This window comes from Megalops cyprinoides, chromosome 11 (assembly GCF_013368585.1).
Source record: "Megalops cyprinoides isolate fMegCyp1 chromosome 11, fMegCyp1.pri, whole genome shotgun sequence".
NCBI lineage: Eukaryota > Metazoa > Chordata > Actinopteri > Elopiformes > Megalopidae > Megalops > Megalops cyprinoides.
Genome location: NC_050593.1, coordinates 16719082 through 16733514, shown reverse-complemented (window position 1 = coordinate 16733514; position 14433 = coordinate 16719082). Strand labels below are relative to the sequence as shown.

The 14433-nt window shown below is 41.4% G+C and overlaps 1 protein-coding gene across 1 annotated transcript; it reads left to right on the top strand.

The window, feature by feature from the left end:
* Positions 1-514: 514 nt before the first annotated feature.
* On the top strand, positions 515-9476 carry LOC118785890 (arginine and glutamate-rich protein 1). Its single transcript, XM_036540836.1, has 4 exons — positions 515-1157; positions 5336-5561; positions 8144-8227; positions 9301-9476. The coding sequence occupies exons 1-4, from the start codon at positions 814-816 to the stop codon at positions 9463-9465; spliced, it is 819 nt and encodes a 272-aa protein (XP_036396729.1). The 5' UTR covers positions 515-813; the 3' UTR covers positions 9466-9476.
* Positions 9477-14433: the final 4957 nt, after the last annotated feature.

Below are 14433 nucleotides of genomic sequence, written 5' to 3'. Positions count from 1 at the left end.
ACTTGGATGTGACACAAAAACTGAAAGACCTCATTCTCTCCAAATGGTAAAATGAACACGGGGCCAAGCTACAAATAAGAATTTAGGATAGGGTTATGTTGGAAGTGTGCTTGTCAAGTTTGGTTGATGTTAATGCTGCTCAAATTGTTTATTGTAACTTGCCTTCATTTCGATATAAATGTTTTAGTGGCAAGCACATTTCCAAGTGTTTCTACTAACTTAGTGAGAACAAGTACTTAGCACGCAAGTTGTTTGTACTCTTAAAACATATTGTGGTTAATAAAAATGTGACCTATTTATCACCTACGTGAATTGTGTCCATATATGATTTGTTAAACTTGTTCAGTTCTAAAACAGAACATTTGTTCCTGACAACCACTTGGTGCTGATGTTAGTTCTCTCAACAAAGCAGCCTTCTGTTCGAACGAGACTTCGATTTACTGCATGTAACGACCGTCGCTGTACCACGATTACACGAAGACTGTCGGAAAAGCCCGAATGCATAGCATGCTGGGAAAAAGGACGCTCGCCACAAACGCTCTATTATGACCGTATAAAGAAACCGTGGAGCCGCCATCTTTCTTGAATGAAACAGACAGGCTGCTAACTTAGCGGGTAGCAATATCAATAACGTTTATTACAACACACAGAAATAAAAATATCTCTCAGAATTGTATGCTGAGATAAACATCAATCAACCAGTGGGAGAGACTGCACGACGAAATCCGTACACTTTAAGATTGAAGGCTAGCGACATTATTAAAAGCGTAACCTTAGCTAGTCTAGCGTTAACTACGATTGCAAGATACGGTCATGGGCCGCTCCAGAAGTCGCAGCTCGTCCCGGTCTAAACACTCGAAAAGCAGCAAGCACAGCAAGAAACGGAGCCGCTCCCGATCGCGGTCCAGAGACAGGGAGAGGTCCAAAAAGCGATCGAAGTCCCGGGAGGCAAAGAGGAACAGACGCCGGGAGTCGCGGTCTCGCTCCCGCTCAACCACTGTGTCGTCCCGCAGAGACAGGGAAAGGGAGAGAGCCTCGTCTCCGCCTGAAAGGATCGACATCTTCGGTCGGACGTTGAGCAAGAGGAGTGCCCTGGACGAAAAACAGAAGAAGGAAGAGGAGGAGAAAAAGGCCGAATTGGAAAGACAGAGGAAGATGTAAGTGTAACGCACGCATCATTTGCTTACAAGTGGCTAGCTAGCTAGCCTGCTGCCTATAAGGGGCATATTGTTTGTATCGGTGCGGCACAAATTCAGTACGGATAGTATGGCTCCATACTCCATATACCTTTTTATTTATTGCCTGAATAGTTAGTGAGCTAAATTCCTGCTTCTTTGTGGGAACTACGCAACGTTAGCACAGGTCCAGATGGGTACAAGGCCTAAGTAGCTAACATTAGCTAGCATACATTGCAAAAGGCTAGTGAGCCGGGTTCAAGAAGGCCTAACCCTCCTCCTACTGTAGAGATGCGCACCCAATACAATTGTATCTGCTAACTAGTTAACGTTGACTAACAAAGTTAGCAAGTCACTGCTAGTAGCGAGCAGTACCAGGCTTGGTAAATTGGCTCAACTCTGTGGAGCTGACTAGGCAATTTTAGCAAGCTGGCACGCTTCACTTGAATGTTATTTAATATTTTGAAAGCTCTCAAGTTAGTCCCTTATCAGATGATCTAGGCAACCACCTGGCTAACCTCGACATAAATACAGTACAATATTGTGGTAGTTCCCTGATTATATGAGAAAGTGGTTTGTGTTCGTTGCGTTACGTATAGACAGGTAGTGGCAGTACTGTTGACAGTAAACAGATCCTTTTTAAACGTAGCACTAGCTAGTTAAGTCGCTTGGTATTTGGATGTGTTGAAATCCGAAGATAGCTGCCGAATGGGCTGGCCAAGCAGATCAGCAGGCTATTGGAGTTACTGGATTGTGTTACTTGTATGTGAGCTTTCCACCTCCTCGGCTCAATCTGGAGAAGCCCCTCTTATCAAATTAGAAGGGATATTCTTCATTTCTACGTTGAATTTAGTCATTTAGCCAATATTCTTTTCTAGAGCAACCTATAGTAGAGCATACTGAAAATGCATACATTCTGTCTGATTCTGTTTGGTCATTTGTAGATATTTACATTATTGGCATATAGCAGATGCTCTTATCCAGAACGACTTACATAGGTTGCAGTTTTTTACATGTTACTCATTTGTACAGCTTGGTATTTACTGAGGTGGGTCTGGGTTAAGTGCATTGCCCAAGGGTACAACAGTAGTGTACCTGTACATCAGTGAAATTACAGGAGTAATTCTCATCGTATTCTTGTTTTCTTGCTGCCTGAATCTTCCCAGGGACCATCTGTTTGCAAAGCTTTTGATACATATGTCTATACAGGTAGGAATTAAGTAGTCAGGCCTTGTCCCATGGAGTGCTTAAAATAGTGATCATTCTGACAGCCTTTATGCAAGGTGTGGTAGCTTTTCTTACACCACAGTGCTAAGCATGTGATGTGTGACAGGGGCCTTAAACCCATGCTCATATGGAGGTGGCTGGACTGTTCAGTTGTCAAACCATTAGGTTAAGCATTCATACACTGTCAGTCACAGATTGAAAGCAGTAAACTGTAACCGTCACATCCTCCAGCTAGGAACATTAGAGTACGCCACCAAGCCCTGCGGAAAGGTCCTGCAGGTTGGGTATAAAGTGTCCTTATTTAGGGAAGAGGACACGGTCCTGCGCTCCAAGTGATGCTTCCCGGGCCGTCTGTCTCCTCCTGTCCCTCTGTGCTGCCGACAGAATGGAACAACTGAGAACAAAATGTTCCCTCTGCCCCTGTGGCTGTAGGTAGAGGATGCTCTCCAGCAACGTGCAGTGTGACACAAGTTATGTCGTACTAAATGTTGTGCACCCAAATTTGCCTGCAGCAATTAATCTATGATGGCTGCGATTTTTGTTGGAGTGAGCACTACTTACAATGGAACGATGCTCTTTTGCCACAAAATCCTCCCTTGGTTGTGGAGAGAATTTCAGATTTTGCCTTTACCTCACCACAGTGTATGAAGTATACATTTACATTTATTCATTTGGCAAACGCTTTTATCCAAAGCGACTTACATAGGTTACAGTTCTTTACAATGTTATCCATTTATATAGCTGGATATATATCCTGCTCCTTAACCACTATGCTACACTGCCGCCCCGTATACCATCTGAGGAGAACCCAGTGCCCTCATCATTCCTTTTAGATAAGTTAACATAGTCTTATTTATAAAGATCCAGCATCTCTTTAATATGTACTTTGGACACCTGAGCATTCCCATAGAGCAGATCCATATGGGCCTTTTATTTATAAGCCTTCTAAATCAGATCCCCTTTCTCTAACTACATACAACTTAAGGTGTGCTTCCAGTTGTTCCACTGACTTGGCATTTTACTGATGGCATGAACTGAATTGAAAATTCACGCTTTAATTTCAAGTACACTTTTGCTGATGGGTTGATCGGCAGCTAATGCATTTCCCCCTCCGGGGTTGGCTTTGTGGCCATTCGGAACATGCCAGAGTCATGCGTTGACCACCACTTCAAACAGGATGTCCTAACAAAGAGGCTCACAGACACCAGATAAGACGTCGCGGTTTTAAGTTCTCTGTGACTAAATGAAGAAATAATATGAAAGGGCGTTTGGTTTTTTTTTTTAGCCAAAAGCAATGTGGTGGGCCTCATTTTCTTGTTATTTGCAGTGCAGCTGTAACAGTTTAAACCTGTTTAAGAGTAAACAAGGCGGCCTGCTCTTGTGTGCCGGGGCCCTCGGGCGCTGTGGGCGATACGCCTCTCTCTACCTTTATCTCTCTGCTGTCTCCTGCTCTAAACGAGCTTCCCTCCTCCCCGGGGGGGTCATGTCAGCTGGGAACTGCTGCGGACTCTGCTCTGCTTTTGTCCGTGTCTCACCGTGCGGTCAAGCACATCGTCACCCCCACATTATCCCCCCCGCGCTGCCTCTGCCCGCGTGGGGGAGCCGGGGGGGGGACACGTGGAACCGAGTAAAAGCTACATCTTAATCCTGTCTGTTGTGTTATGCATCGCACAGACACATCCGCCGGCTCCCTCTCGTTTATTTGCACACATGCTTGCAGCAGTGGACCGTGTTCCAGTTTAATGTTACACACCTCCCTCCATACCTTTGCCCAGAATGAATACATTGACTGATGCATGGAAATGTATTTACTGCGCGTGTTTATTGAATGTTGTTGGACTCAGGATATGCACTTGTTTTGTGAATCTGTTCCTCGGTTATCCATTAGTTTGGCCTGAAAATGAGTGCTTTAGTTTTTGCATGTCTCAGTAGGGAACTCGGCTAGCTACATTAGTAAAATGGCAAAATCCAAATGTTACAGTTGCACGCAAGCCCACAGTTCATGTTAACTGTCTGTGCTCTAATATTCAGGACCAGAAAACAGCTTTTCTTATCCTTAAACGGTGTTGAAGATGCCAAAATCGATACAGCACTTAGATGCAGTTGTAAGCTTGCTTCTCTGCCATGTTTGTATGCTAGGTGCAGTTTATTTTCACTCAGCTAAACCCACCATTATTTTAAAACATATTGTGAACCTTGGTAAAACTTGCAGGATCTAATCTCCTGTTGAAGTTTGCTTTGGACTCTATTGGAAGGTGTGACTTCAAGGAGTTCACGGGCTCATGATGCTCCTTTCACAAACGTTGTCTTGGTTGGAATGGCACTCTGAATGGCAGCACTCTTTTATTCCAGGTATCAGTGTGTACTCCTCTGAGTGAATAAGGCCAGGGATGGGAGCGAGGGAGCTCATTGTAATGAATTGAAATGGGGCGAGGACAGAAAGACAAGCGGACAACACACAACAGATCCTCCTAAAGAATAATTCCTGCAATATTATGGCACTTACCCTGTTCAGGACAGGTGTTTGCAGGCTTTCTTTTTCCCCATAAAAGATGTAATCCACTTAAATGGAAGCAAAGAAAAGGCAGGCATGCAAGCAGTGTTCAATAGAAAAAAGGGCTTGATGTTGCTTTGAAGTGGGAGATTATGAAAATTGCCTGAAGCAGCCGGTCTACAAATTGTGTGTGTGTGTGTGTGTGTGTGTGTTAGTCTTGTCTGTTAAGGCATCATTTCAAGTCCATGTGCAGTGCACAGTCTTGAGAGAGAATTCTCTCCTATACACATGCTTATACTTGCTTTTTACTCATGGTCAAAGGCAGGGCTAGGCTCCTTGCGCCATTCAGGGTGGAGAAGGTCCTTGGCCTGACAAGTGCCTTGGTCTGAGAAACCGATGTCTACCTGCAGTGATTTCAACCCCTGTCCTGTCTCCGCAGCCACCAGCAGGAGATCGAGGAGAAGCTGATCGAGGAGGAGACGGCGCGGCGCGTGGAGGAGCTGGTGGCCAAGCGTGTGGAGGAGGAGCTGGAGAAGCGGAAGGACGAGATCGAGCGGGAGGTGCTGCGCAGGGTGGAGGAGGCCAAGCGCATCATGGAGCGGCAGCTGCTGGAGGAACTGGAGCGCCAGAGGCAGGCGGAGCTGGCCGCCCAGAAGGCCAGAGAGGTAACGCTCGGTCGTTGGGAATGCAGGCACCCCCCCCCCCCCCCACCCCTCCACAGGGGAGCTCCATGGCAAAACTTTCAGATGAGAGTGGCCGTCAGGGGTAGAGTCCGGGCGGGTGGAGGTGGCTGGGCGTGCCCTTGCTTCTTTGTCTGAGCCTTCAGGGGGAAGCAACGGCATCCTGAAACCCGAAATGCTGAGTTTAGCAATGCTCATGGGATCTCTATATTATTTGGAGACGTTTTTGGCCACCGTAAAATATGACTGCCACTTAGATTTAGCGTTCGCAAGAGTTACGCCTATGTTGAGACCACTCTGGGGAATTTTGTGAAACTTTTGCCATGGCTGAATTATTGACATCTCCCAGCAGTGTCTCCCCTCCCCCACTCCTGCCCCTGCCTCTTTTCTGTGAATCCTCATTTTTGCCCCTAATAAAAGTCACTTGCAGATCAGCATTCCATTATTCACTGCTGCTTTGTCCTGTTACTGTGTCTGTTTTTTTTATTTATTTTTTTTTTTTTACATAACAGCAGTACAGTACATCTTTAGTGTGGCCTTCCACCAAAACACTTCACTTCACCCTCAGCAGCTTCAGTCCTTCAGTTGCAGCCTTTGCCTGCTGAATGATTCAGGAAGGGATCAGTTTCTTAAACCAATTGTCAAGCTAATTCGTCCCTGTGTGGCTTCTGTTCTAGTAGAGGAACTCTGTAAGCCCTCCTAAAGTGGAATTTAATGCATTTCTTTGTAGTTCAGTGTCCTGCAGGAATTTGAACACACATTATCACGTTGGCAGCTGTCCCTTGACGTCCACATGAATAACTCAGTCATTAACTTCCCCGCTTTTATGTTTATTGCCTACTCCCTTTTGAAAAGGAACATCACTTTGATACTATAAAAAACCCTCACATGATCAGTGTCCAAGAGTCACATCACCTTGTATTTGGCAACAGAAAACCTGTGTATTTTAGGCTGGGTTCAGTGGAGAGGTGTATTTGTTCTTCCCTCTTTGTATTTCTGTAGAGAAAACATAATTGTTCGCTGGACAAGTGCTCTCATGCACATTGGTACCATTGCACTTTGCTCACTAAAATGGAATGTTGTCAGTAGGCATTGCTCTGCGCTGCCGAGAATCAATACACATCTTTGATGCCTTGAGTTTATTGCAAGTTCTTAGAGTGAAAGCCAAAGTGAATACCTAGCAAACATTTACAGGGGATTGGCCAGTCGTCCATTACTTATTGGGCAAAATATTTGCGCCCCCCTCTCAGGGGTGAATAGAAAAAAACCCTAGAGGCAAGCCTGAGGGCAGTCTCTTGTCTCTAAACCTCCCTCATGCACGGTTTTGGAATCCAGTACGTAACAGATCAATCCAAAGCTGTAGAGCTCTAAATTTGCATAGGCTCTTGGCGTAATGTTTTCTTGAATTTTTTTTTTTTTTCTTGAATCATTTTTACTTAATTAAATTGAGTCTCCCATGTTTGCCCATCCGTGTAGTTTTTCAATACTGATTTGAATTCTCATCCCCATGCATACACAGGGGACAGTGATCTTCTGCTTCCTGTTTGCTGTTTCCACCCCTGAGTTCAGCACTTTATGGATTAACCTTGTGTGTTCATTTAAAAAAAAAAAAAAAAAAGAAAATCCTTTTGTTATAACTAACAAGTCTCCATGCATTTTTTTTTGTTATTTCCTGAAATGTTTGCCTTAGGATTGATGATATTTTCACACACTTTTGTTCCTTAATGCCACTGACCTCACTCGCCTGCAGCCGTGGACTCGGCTGGTGCCGTGCCGCGCCGGCGCCTCCGCTGTACCGTACTGTACTGTTGTTTCTGTAAAAGAGACATAAAAGAGCGCGAGCCCGAGCTGCAGACGCAGGCGCTACAGATCAGGTTTAAAGAGGAAGCCGGTGCGTTTGGCCGCCCAGGAAGCGCTTCTCTGTCTCTCTGCAGGACACACTGGACAAGACAGTAAATATGCACCTTTTAATGCTGATGGTTAAAGGAGTTGTAGGTACACAGTGAAGGAAAATGCGTAGGTATACGTGCATTGGTGAGCCAAACTATTCAATCTTTCTTTTACCCTTTTTCTCTTGCTTATGATTATGATGGTGATGCATAATAAGGCAAAGAAATGAGCCATAAATTGTTCTGTAATGTATTTTAATAGCCTTCAGTGTTATTTCTTAATATGCATTCATATATTATACATATGTTTATGCCTATGTAGCATCCCCCCCTCTTTAAATGCTCAGATTTGCAGTGAGGGTTGAAAGCTGATTAAAGAGTTGTGCGGGAGGGTTTCTATCACCATCAGAGGGAGGAAAAAAAGAAAAGATTTTGCGGGATTCTTTTTTTTCTTCCTTTGTATTTTGTGTTCATTTTGAAATGCACTTTTAGCTGATGTGCGTGTATGTATGTGTGTGTGTGTGTGTGTGTGTGTGTGTATGTGTGTGCGTGTGTGGGGTACATTGGAGGGTCGCTCCTAAGGCTTCCCTGTGTGGCAGAAAAGAGGGTGTGACAGTATAGGGCCAGCATGCAGCAAGCCTGTACGTGCTCTAACATAACACCGTGTCACCCTTCTAGGAGGAAGAAAAATCCAAAAGGGAGGAGCTGGAGAAAATTTTGGAGGAGAATAACCGTAAGATCGCAGATGCTCAGGCCAAACTGGTATGTGTACTTTGTGGTCTGTGTGTTCATTGGTAGGACTTGGCTTTGAATCTTAAATGTATGTCTTATTTATGAGGTGAAAGAGGAGCACTCACAGCCCTACAAAAACAATTCCACATGTTTTCCCATATGATAGACCTCAGTAAACTCTGATACCTCACTGTTTGGCTGTGCACTACTATCTAGATGACTGATGAGTTGTTTGAGAGTGACTAACTACTTAGCTTGGTAGGTAAGATGTGACAGCTCAAATAAATTTGTATTCAGTTTAGATAATTGTAGCAGTGGAACCAAGACAGTTACTTACGTCTGTGTGTCTGTAATTTAAGTTTTACAAACATTTTAATGTTAGTAATGTTAGTCTAATATTCAGCGATATGTGAATTATTTCTGTCTAACTTGACTGTTCATTTGTCAAGGGTAGCTATTACTAGTTTTGTTAAATCCACAAAGAACTCTCCCATTTTTTTAATCTTTTGGAAAGTTTTAAAGTAAATTGTAGCAGGATTTTAAATGGATTATTCTCTCACAATAATTTTTCCAGTTAAAATAATATTTTCTCTATATTAAGGCTATCTGAACAATAAATGCTGATCTGAACTTTCAGGAAATAGCGAACAAAAATAAATATCTTGCATTATCCTAAGATAGCAGATAAACACGTTGTATCCTTTGTGTCGTGAATGCGCGATCACCTATTACGCCTGTTGTGGTAGTGGCAAGCAGAGTTATAGTCCGATTACGAGGGTGACCACAACTGTACAGGCTGTTCAGACTCTGCTGTCATTGTTTGTGGTGTTATCAGCAGATACGTTCTTGGTGTTGTTCCAGCATTTATTGCATTGTTAATATGAAAACATTTTTGTTGGGCACAGTTTACGTTCCTGTTCAGATTATTTACATGTATTTATGTTTATAGATTTTGGAAGTAGTTTGGATCAGCATGGAGGATAGTAAACAGTAGTAATAACAATAACAAGTGGGATTTTTTTGCATGTGTCCTGTGATATAGTCCCTACTTGACCTTGTTGTTTGGTTTTTTTTCTCTCTCTCTCTCTCTCTCTCATTTCCAGGCTGAGGAGCAGTTGAAAATAGTGGAAGAGCAGAGAAAGATACACGAAGAGAGGATGAAATTAGAGCAGGAGAGGCAAAGGCAGCAGAAGGAGGAGCAGAAAATGATCCTGGGGAAGGGGAAATCCAGGCCTAAACTCTCGTTCACTTTAAAGGCGGCCGAGTGAACGGCTCGCGGATTGCGCTCGCTCGGCGTATGGCAGCTTCATGTTGAAGTGTTTTCCCTGGAAAGTCTGACTCGCTATTATTACTCCTGTGGGCTGTGCTCAACAACCTCTCTGAACGGAAAGAGGCGTACGATTCGAAAACCATCCCGACGATGTAACTTGCTGGTCTTACTCTCTCTGATTTGTTTTTAATTGCATAGGAAGCTTCCACTCATCCGTCTGTTACCTTGGTTCATATGCAATTGATTTTTTTTTTTTAAATAGGCAACTTGAAATGTGAAATGACACATAAATGTAGTTGAGATAAACGGTGGCGCGTGTAATGTTAATAAAGATTGGGAATAGTGCTGGGGATTAACCTGGGTTTTTGGCGGTTTTGGGCAGACCAGTGTATGGAATGGAGAAAGAAAGGGAAAGAATGCTTGTGTGGAACGCTTCAGTGAAACACATGGTACTGTCCCCTTGAATGAAATACAGGCAGACTTGTTCCTTCTACAGCCACACCTCTGCACATAAGCATCTGCTCTGTAGTGTACTTTTAAACCTATATGATGATATGGGATGAAAAAAATGAACAAAGAACAAATGTTGTATCTTTAACCCCCCACCCCCCAACCCCCAACACCCAACCCCAAACTCCTTTGGACCCAGGTGACATCAACTGTGAGCAGTGAGCTAGTGTTTGCTCCCCATTAACTATAAAGGCAGAGAGGGCTGGTGGGGGAGGGATTTATTGTGTGGTCTGTAATAATATAGAACCTGTGATGTTTACTGTCCTTCATAAGATGATGTTTGAACCCATGAAAAAGATGTGAAGATGTCCCTCATACCATTTACAATTATCTCTAAAATATGCGTGCAAAATATCCCTGTATTTTATGTAGTATGTGTACTGAAAACAAAAATGAAACCTGAATTGTTGAGTATGAAGACTGTCCCAGTACAGGTAAGAGCGGCTAGCTGCATGTTCGTGCTGAGAGGAGTGTGTGTGTGTGTGTGTGTGTACGTGTGCGTGTACGTGTGCGTGTGTGCGCGCGTGCAAGCGAGTGAGTTTGCGTGTGTGCATGTATGTTGTGGATGTGGGGTGAGGTGGGATTAAGACAGTGGAATCAGTTGTTGTGGTCGAACTGTTTTCTTGCAACCTTGAGACTGTACGATTCACCAATAAAACCCTTGAATGCATCCCAGTTGTTGGTTTGACTAATCCTGGGTGTTTGTGATGACAAATCTGTAATACTTTGTGAGGGAGTACGGTACTGTGTATGATTTGAAAAAAAAAAAAACCTCTAAATCCAAGACTACATGAAGTGCACAGCCATTCAGGAAGTCATAAGTCCATGCTTTCATGCAGTATGACATTAGAGAAATGTGTAATTATATGAGAAATGCATATGAACACATTACTGTGGCCAGTTATTACGCTATCTGTTGGGGACTTTCTTTTGCAGCTTGCAGTATTTCTGCAAGTGTAACCTGCGTTTGATTGCCTCTATGCATAGACAGCTTACATTTTACATAACGCTCATAATCTTATACTTACGGCCAAGTCAGCAACACCCCTCCTACCTTGAAGCTGCAGCCTTCTAGGTTATGTGTTGGTAGTTGCACCTGTCTAACCAGCTTGGTATTTATGCAATAAACAAGGTTTTACCATGCAAAAAGAACTCTGGTCTTGCAAGGAAAGAGGAACAGTTCACATGGTCCTCTTGGGCTCTGGTACTGTATCTTCATATTGCCGCAGAAGTGACAGGTTTCTCTGCTGCACTAGAATGAAAAAGTGCCCGTTGCAGGGTCAAAGGTCAAGCTTCCCATCCGAAGTGGATTTTTAGCCGCTTGTAAGTTCAGAGAGCCAACAGAGTGCCTACTCTAAATTGATCAATTTATATATTTGCTTTTCAAATATATAAATAATTTAGCATCTTGAAATTGTGATATTTTTATTACAAACTGAGTCTTAACATGTTTTGTAAATCACACTTTCTGTTGATACAATGTAGCAAGATTTGTCAAAACACAATGCTTGTTTTTGAGTCAAACGTTTTTGTGTTTTGGTCATTCTTGCACAGAACAGGCATGTTGTCACTGCCGTTTGCTACCCCCGGAAATTTATTTTCGACGGATTGGAATGCCTTGCGATTAAAAACATTGACCCAAAAGGATGTAATTATTTGTATTCTACAGAAGTGATACTACCGCCTCTTCGGTTATGGCAGAATCGAGGTAGCAATAAATAAATGATATGTGGGCTTATTGCTTTTGAGATCGGTGTAGAGAGAGTACTTTTCAGAGGCAAGTCACTTCAAGATAATTTTTGAAGAGTCAGAATGTTTTTCATATAATATTTTGAAAGAGTACAGTGTGTAGTGAACTGTGAGTAATTGTTCATTATTAAGGCAATGCCTTCATCTATAGTGCCGAGGTTAAACGCCACCGCGTTAAAGCATGTTCACTTAATATCCAACATCTTTGAGGACAGAGTAGCAACAGTGGAAATGTGCATATGTGCTCGGTGAAGCAAACAAATGAATTTTAAAACCATGTCCACCTTCTCCCCTTTGTCTTCTTTTGGTGACAACGTTTACGCTATGTTTAAAAGACGGGTCTGTATTCCTAAAAATGGATCTGGACTATGGTCATGATGGGGTCTCGAAAAGAAGAATATGACTCATGACAGCATAGATCTGAATTCCATCGATAAACTGAACAAAGAGGACGAACAAAAGCGAACCATAACCCTAGGTGGAGAAAGTTCAGTGATTTCAGTGAACTCATAATACGCGAGAAAGAAATCGGATGTTTGGTCTAGTTTAAATACAATAAAACAGCTGTAATCGTCCAGAAAAGTCTGCACAGTTAGCTTTTCAGCGAAGTCAGTCAACTATTTTATGGCATCTCGGGTGCTTCGATTTAAAACTAGCGATTCTCATTTGTTCCACAGATAAATAATTTTATCACCACAATCTGAAAAACCATTCTCTGTTTTATTCCCGGCCTTTTACTGGATCTGACTATTACATTATAATAAATAACTTGATTTTGCTTTAAATGACAAAGAAAAGTGGTCAATATATGGTATTTTATTTCCCTGTTACATAAGCCTTGATCGCATCAATGGATGTTTCTCCCAATGTTTGATAGTTTTATAATGATCCTATATCAGATTTAGATAATAATAATAATAATAATAATAATAGTAATAATAATAATAATAATAATAATAACAATAATGATAATAAAAATCATTATTATTATTATTATTGTTATTGTTATTATTATTATTATTATACTATAATACATGTGATCATTCTCAAAGTAAAATATCTCCCTTAATATATATTAACCACTGTTATCTATTATTTTTATCCATGTAGTTGTTATTGCTTTCATTATATCTCTACCTCTTATTATAGTTTCAACCAGTAAGGCTCCTATGTGGAGGAAAGTGAAAAATATAATTTATCATATAGCACAACGGCAAATGCTTTCCCTCCTGCACGACTTAATATTATATTATTGTTATGTCTATCCTGCATACAATGATTAATGAAATCAATTTATTATATAGCTTCCCAGCTTTTGTACATACTTTTCTGGATACCATACCTTTTTGGGCATGCTGTTCGGGAGATACGCGCGGGGAAACCATTACCGAGCGTTCACGTCTTATTTTTAGAAAACTCGGATTTATTTTAAGACAACACAGGAACTCCAAGTTTCCCACTCTTTAGGTAAAGGATGCAACCGGAATTCGCAGAACTTTTTTCCACTTAGCGAAGAGTCGTGCGTGACAAAAAGAATTTTCAAAAAGTTAGGCAATGGATTAAACTAAAATATTGCTGAAATTGACTCGACCCACACAAGACTGGATAAGTTTAAGCCGTGAGAAACGTGAGCTATACTAAAACGAATGACCATTATTTCCCTGTTTCTCCTTTTAAATAGTTTGTTTTCTGAGACACGTTTTTTTGTTTAATAATTTAAGTTTACACAAAAGACCATGACGTCTTGTGGCTATCCGATATCGAATATACACCGAGTCGGCACATATAGTCTGTCCTCGCCGTCAGCCGCAAATTAAACGCGGCAACACTAAGTGTGTTTATTGGAGTAAGAGGTGCGGAACCTGCACCCCTGGATCTCCCCATTACCTCCTAAATGTAGTCAGTTTGGTTATCGCTTGCACAAACAGCACAATACACAATCATCCGCTAAATACCTGATTAAATTAACAAGTTCTAACGTGTGAAATGTTGACAGGATATATGTAATTTCGAATGTAAGCCCTGTGAATTCCGAATGTCTCAGTGTTTAATTGAAATATTTTATTTCATGATCTTATATACTAGGCTACAGCCGCTCTTTCGACTGAAATTGTTTTACACAGTTGTGAGAACAACAATAATAATGATAATAATAATAATAATGATTATAAAAATAGCACAAGTACAAGTAAAAGTATCAAGGCTTATCCACGTCGCCTTATAAGATATATCACAAAAACTTGATCCAAATTTGATCCAAATCTTAAATTGTGATTACACCACATATACTGCTACTACTACCACGGCGGCTACGAATGATAGAGTAATTGCCACAATAACATCAATAAAAAAACACCATAACAATAATAATAATAATAATAATAATAACAATAATAATAATACTAATAATAATAATAATAACGTAATGCTATTCGGATACGTTAGTGTGAATCATTACAGTTCAATCTCGTCGAAATCTCTTAATTTCTACCTAAATTCTCTTTTGAACAGTCTTTTCGGATATAATTTTATATAGGCTATGAAATAAAATCATTATACGTCATCTCTAAAATATGATATTTTGTCAATTTTATAGGGATTAAAATAAAATCAGAGACAAATTTAGTTTTCATCGATATGTACCACGTATGTCCGCTAGTGAGCGCTGTTGCCTTTCGGGAAAATATTTTACAGTTTAAGGATATTT

Excerpts from the sequence above, each read along its gene's own strand:
- LOC118785890 (XM_036540836.1), top strand. The coding sequence starts at position 814 with ATGGGCCGCTCCAGAAGTCGCAGCTCGTCCCGGTCTAAACACTCGAAA. Across the intron at positions 1,158-5,335 it reads TTGGAAAGACAGAGGAAGAT|CCACCAGCAGGAGATCGAGG; the intron begins GTAAGTGTAACG and ends CTGTCTCCGCAG. Across the intron at positions 8,228-9,300 it reads CAGATGCTCAGGCCAAACTG|GCTGAGGAGCAGTTGAAAAT; the intron begins GTATGTGTACTT and ends TCTCATTTCCAG.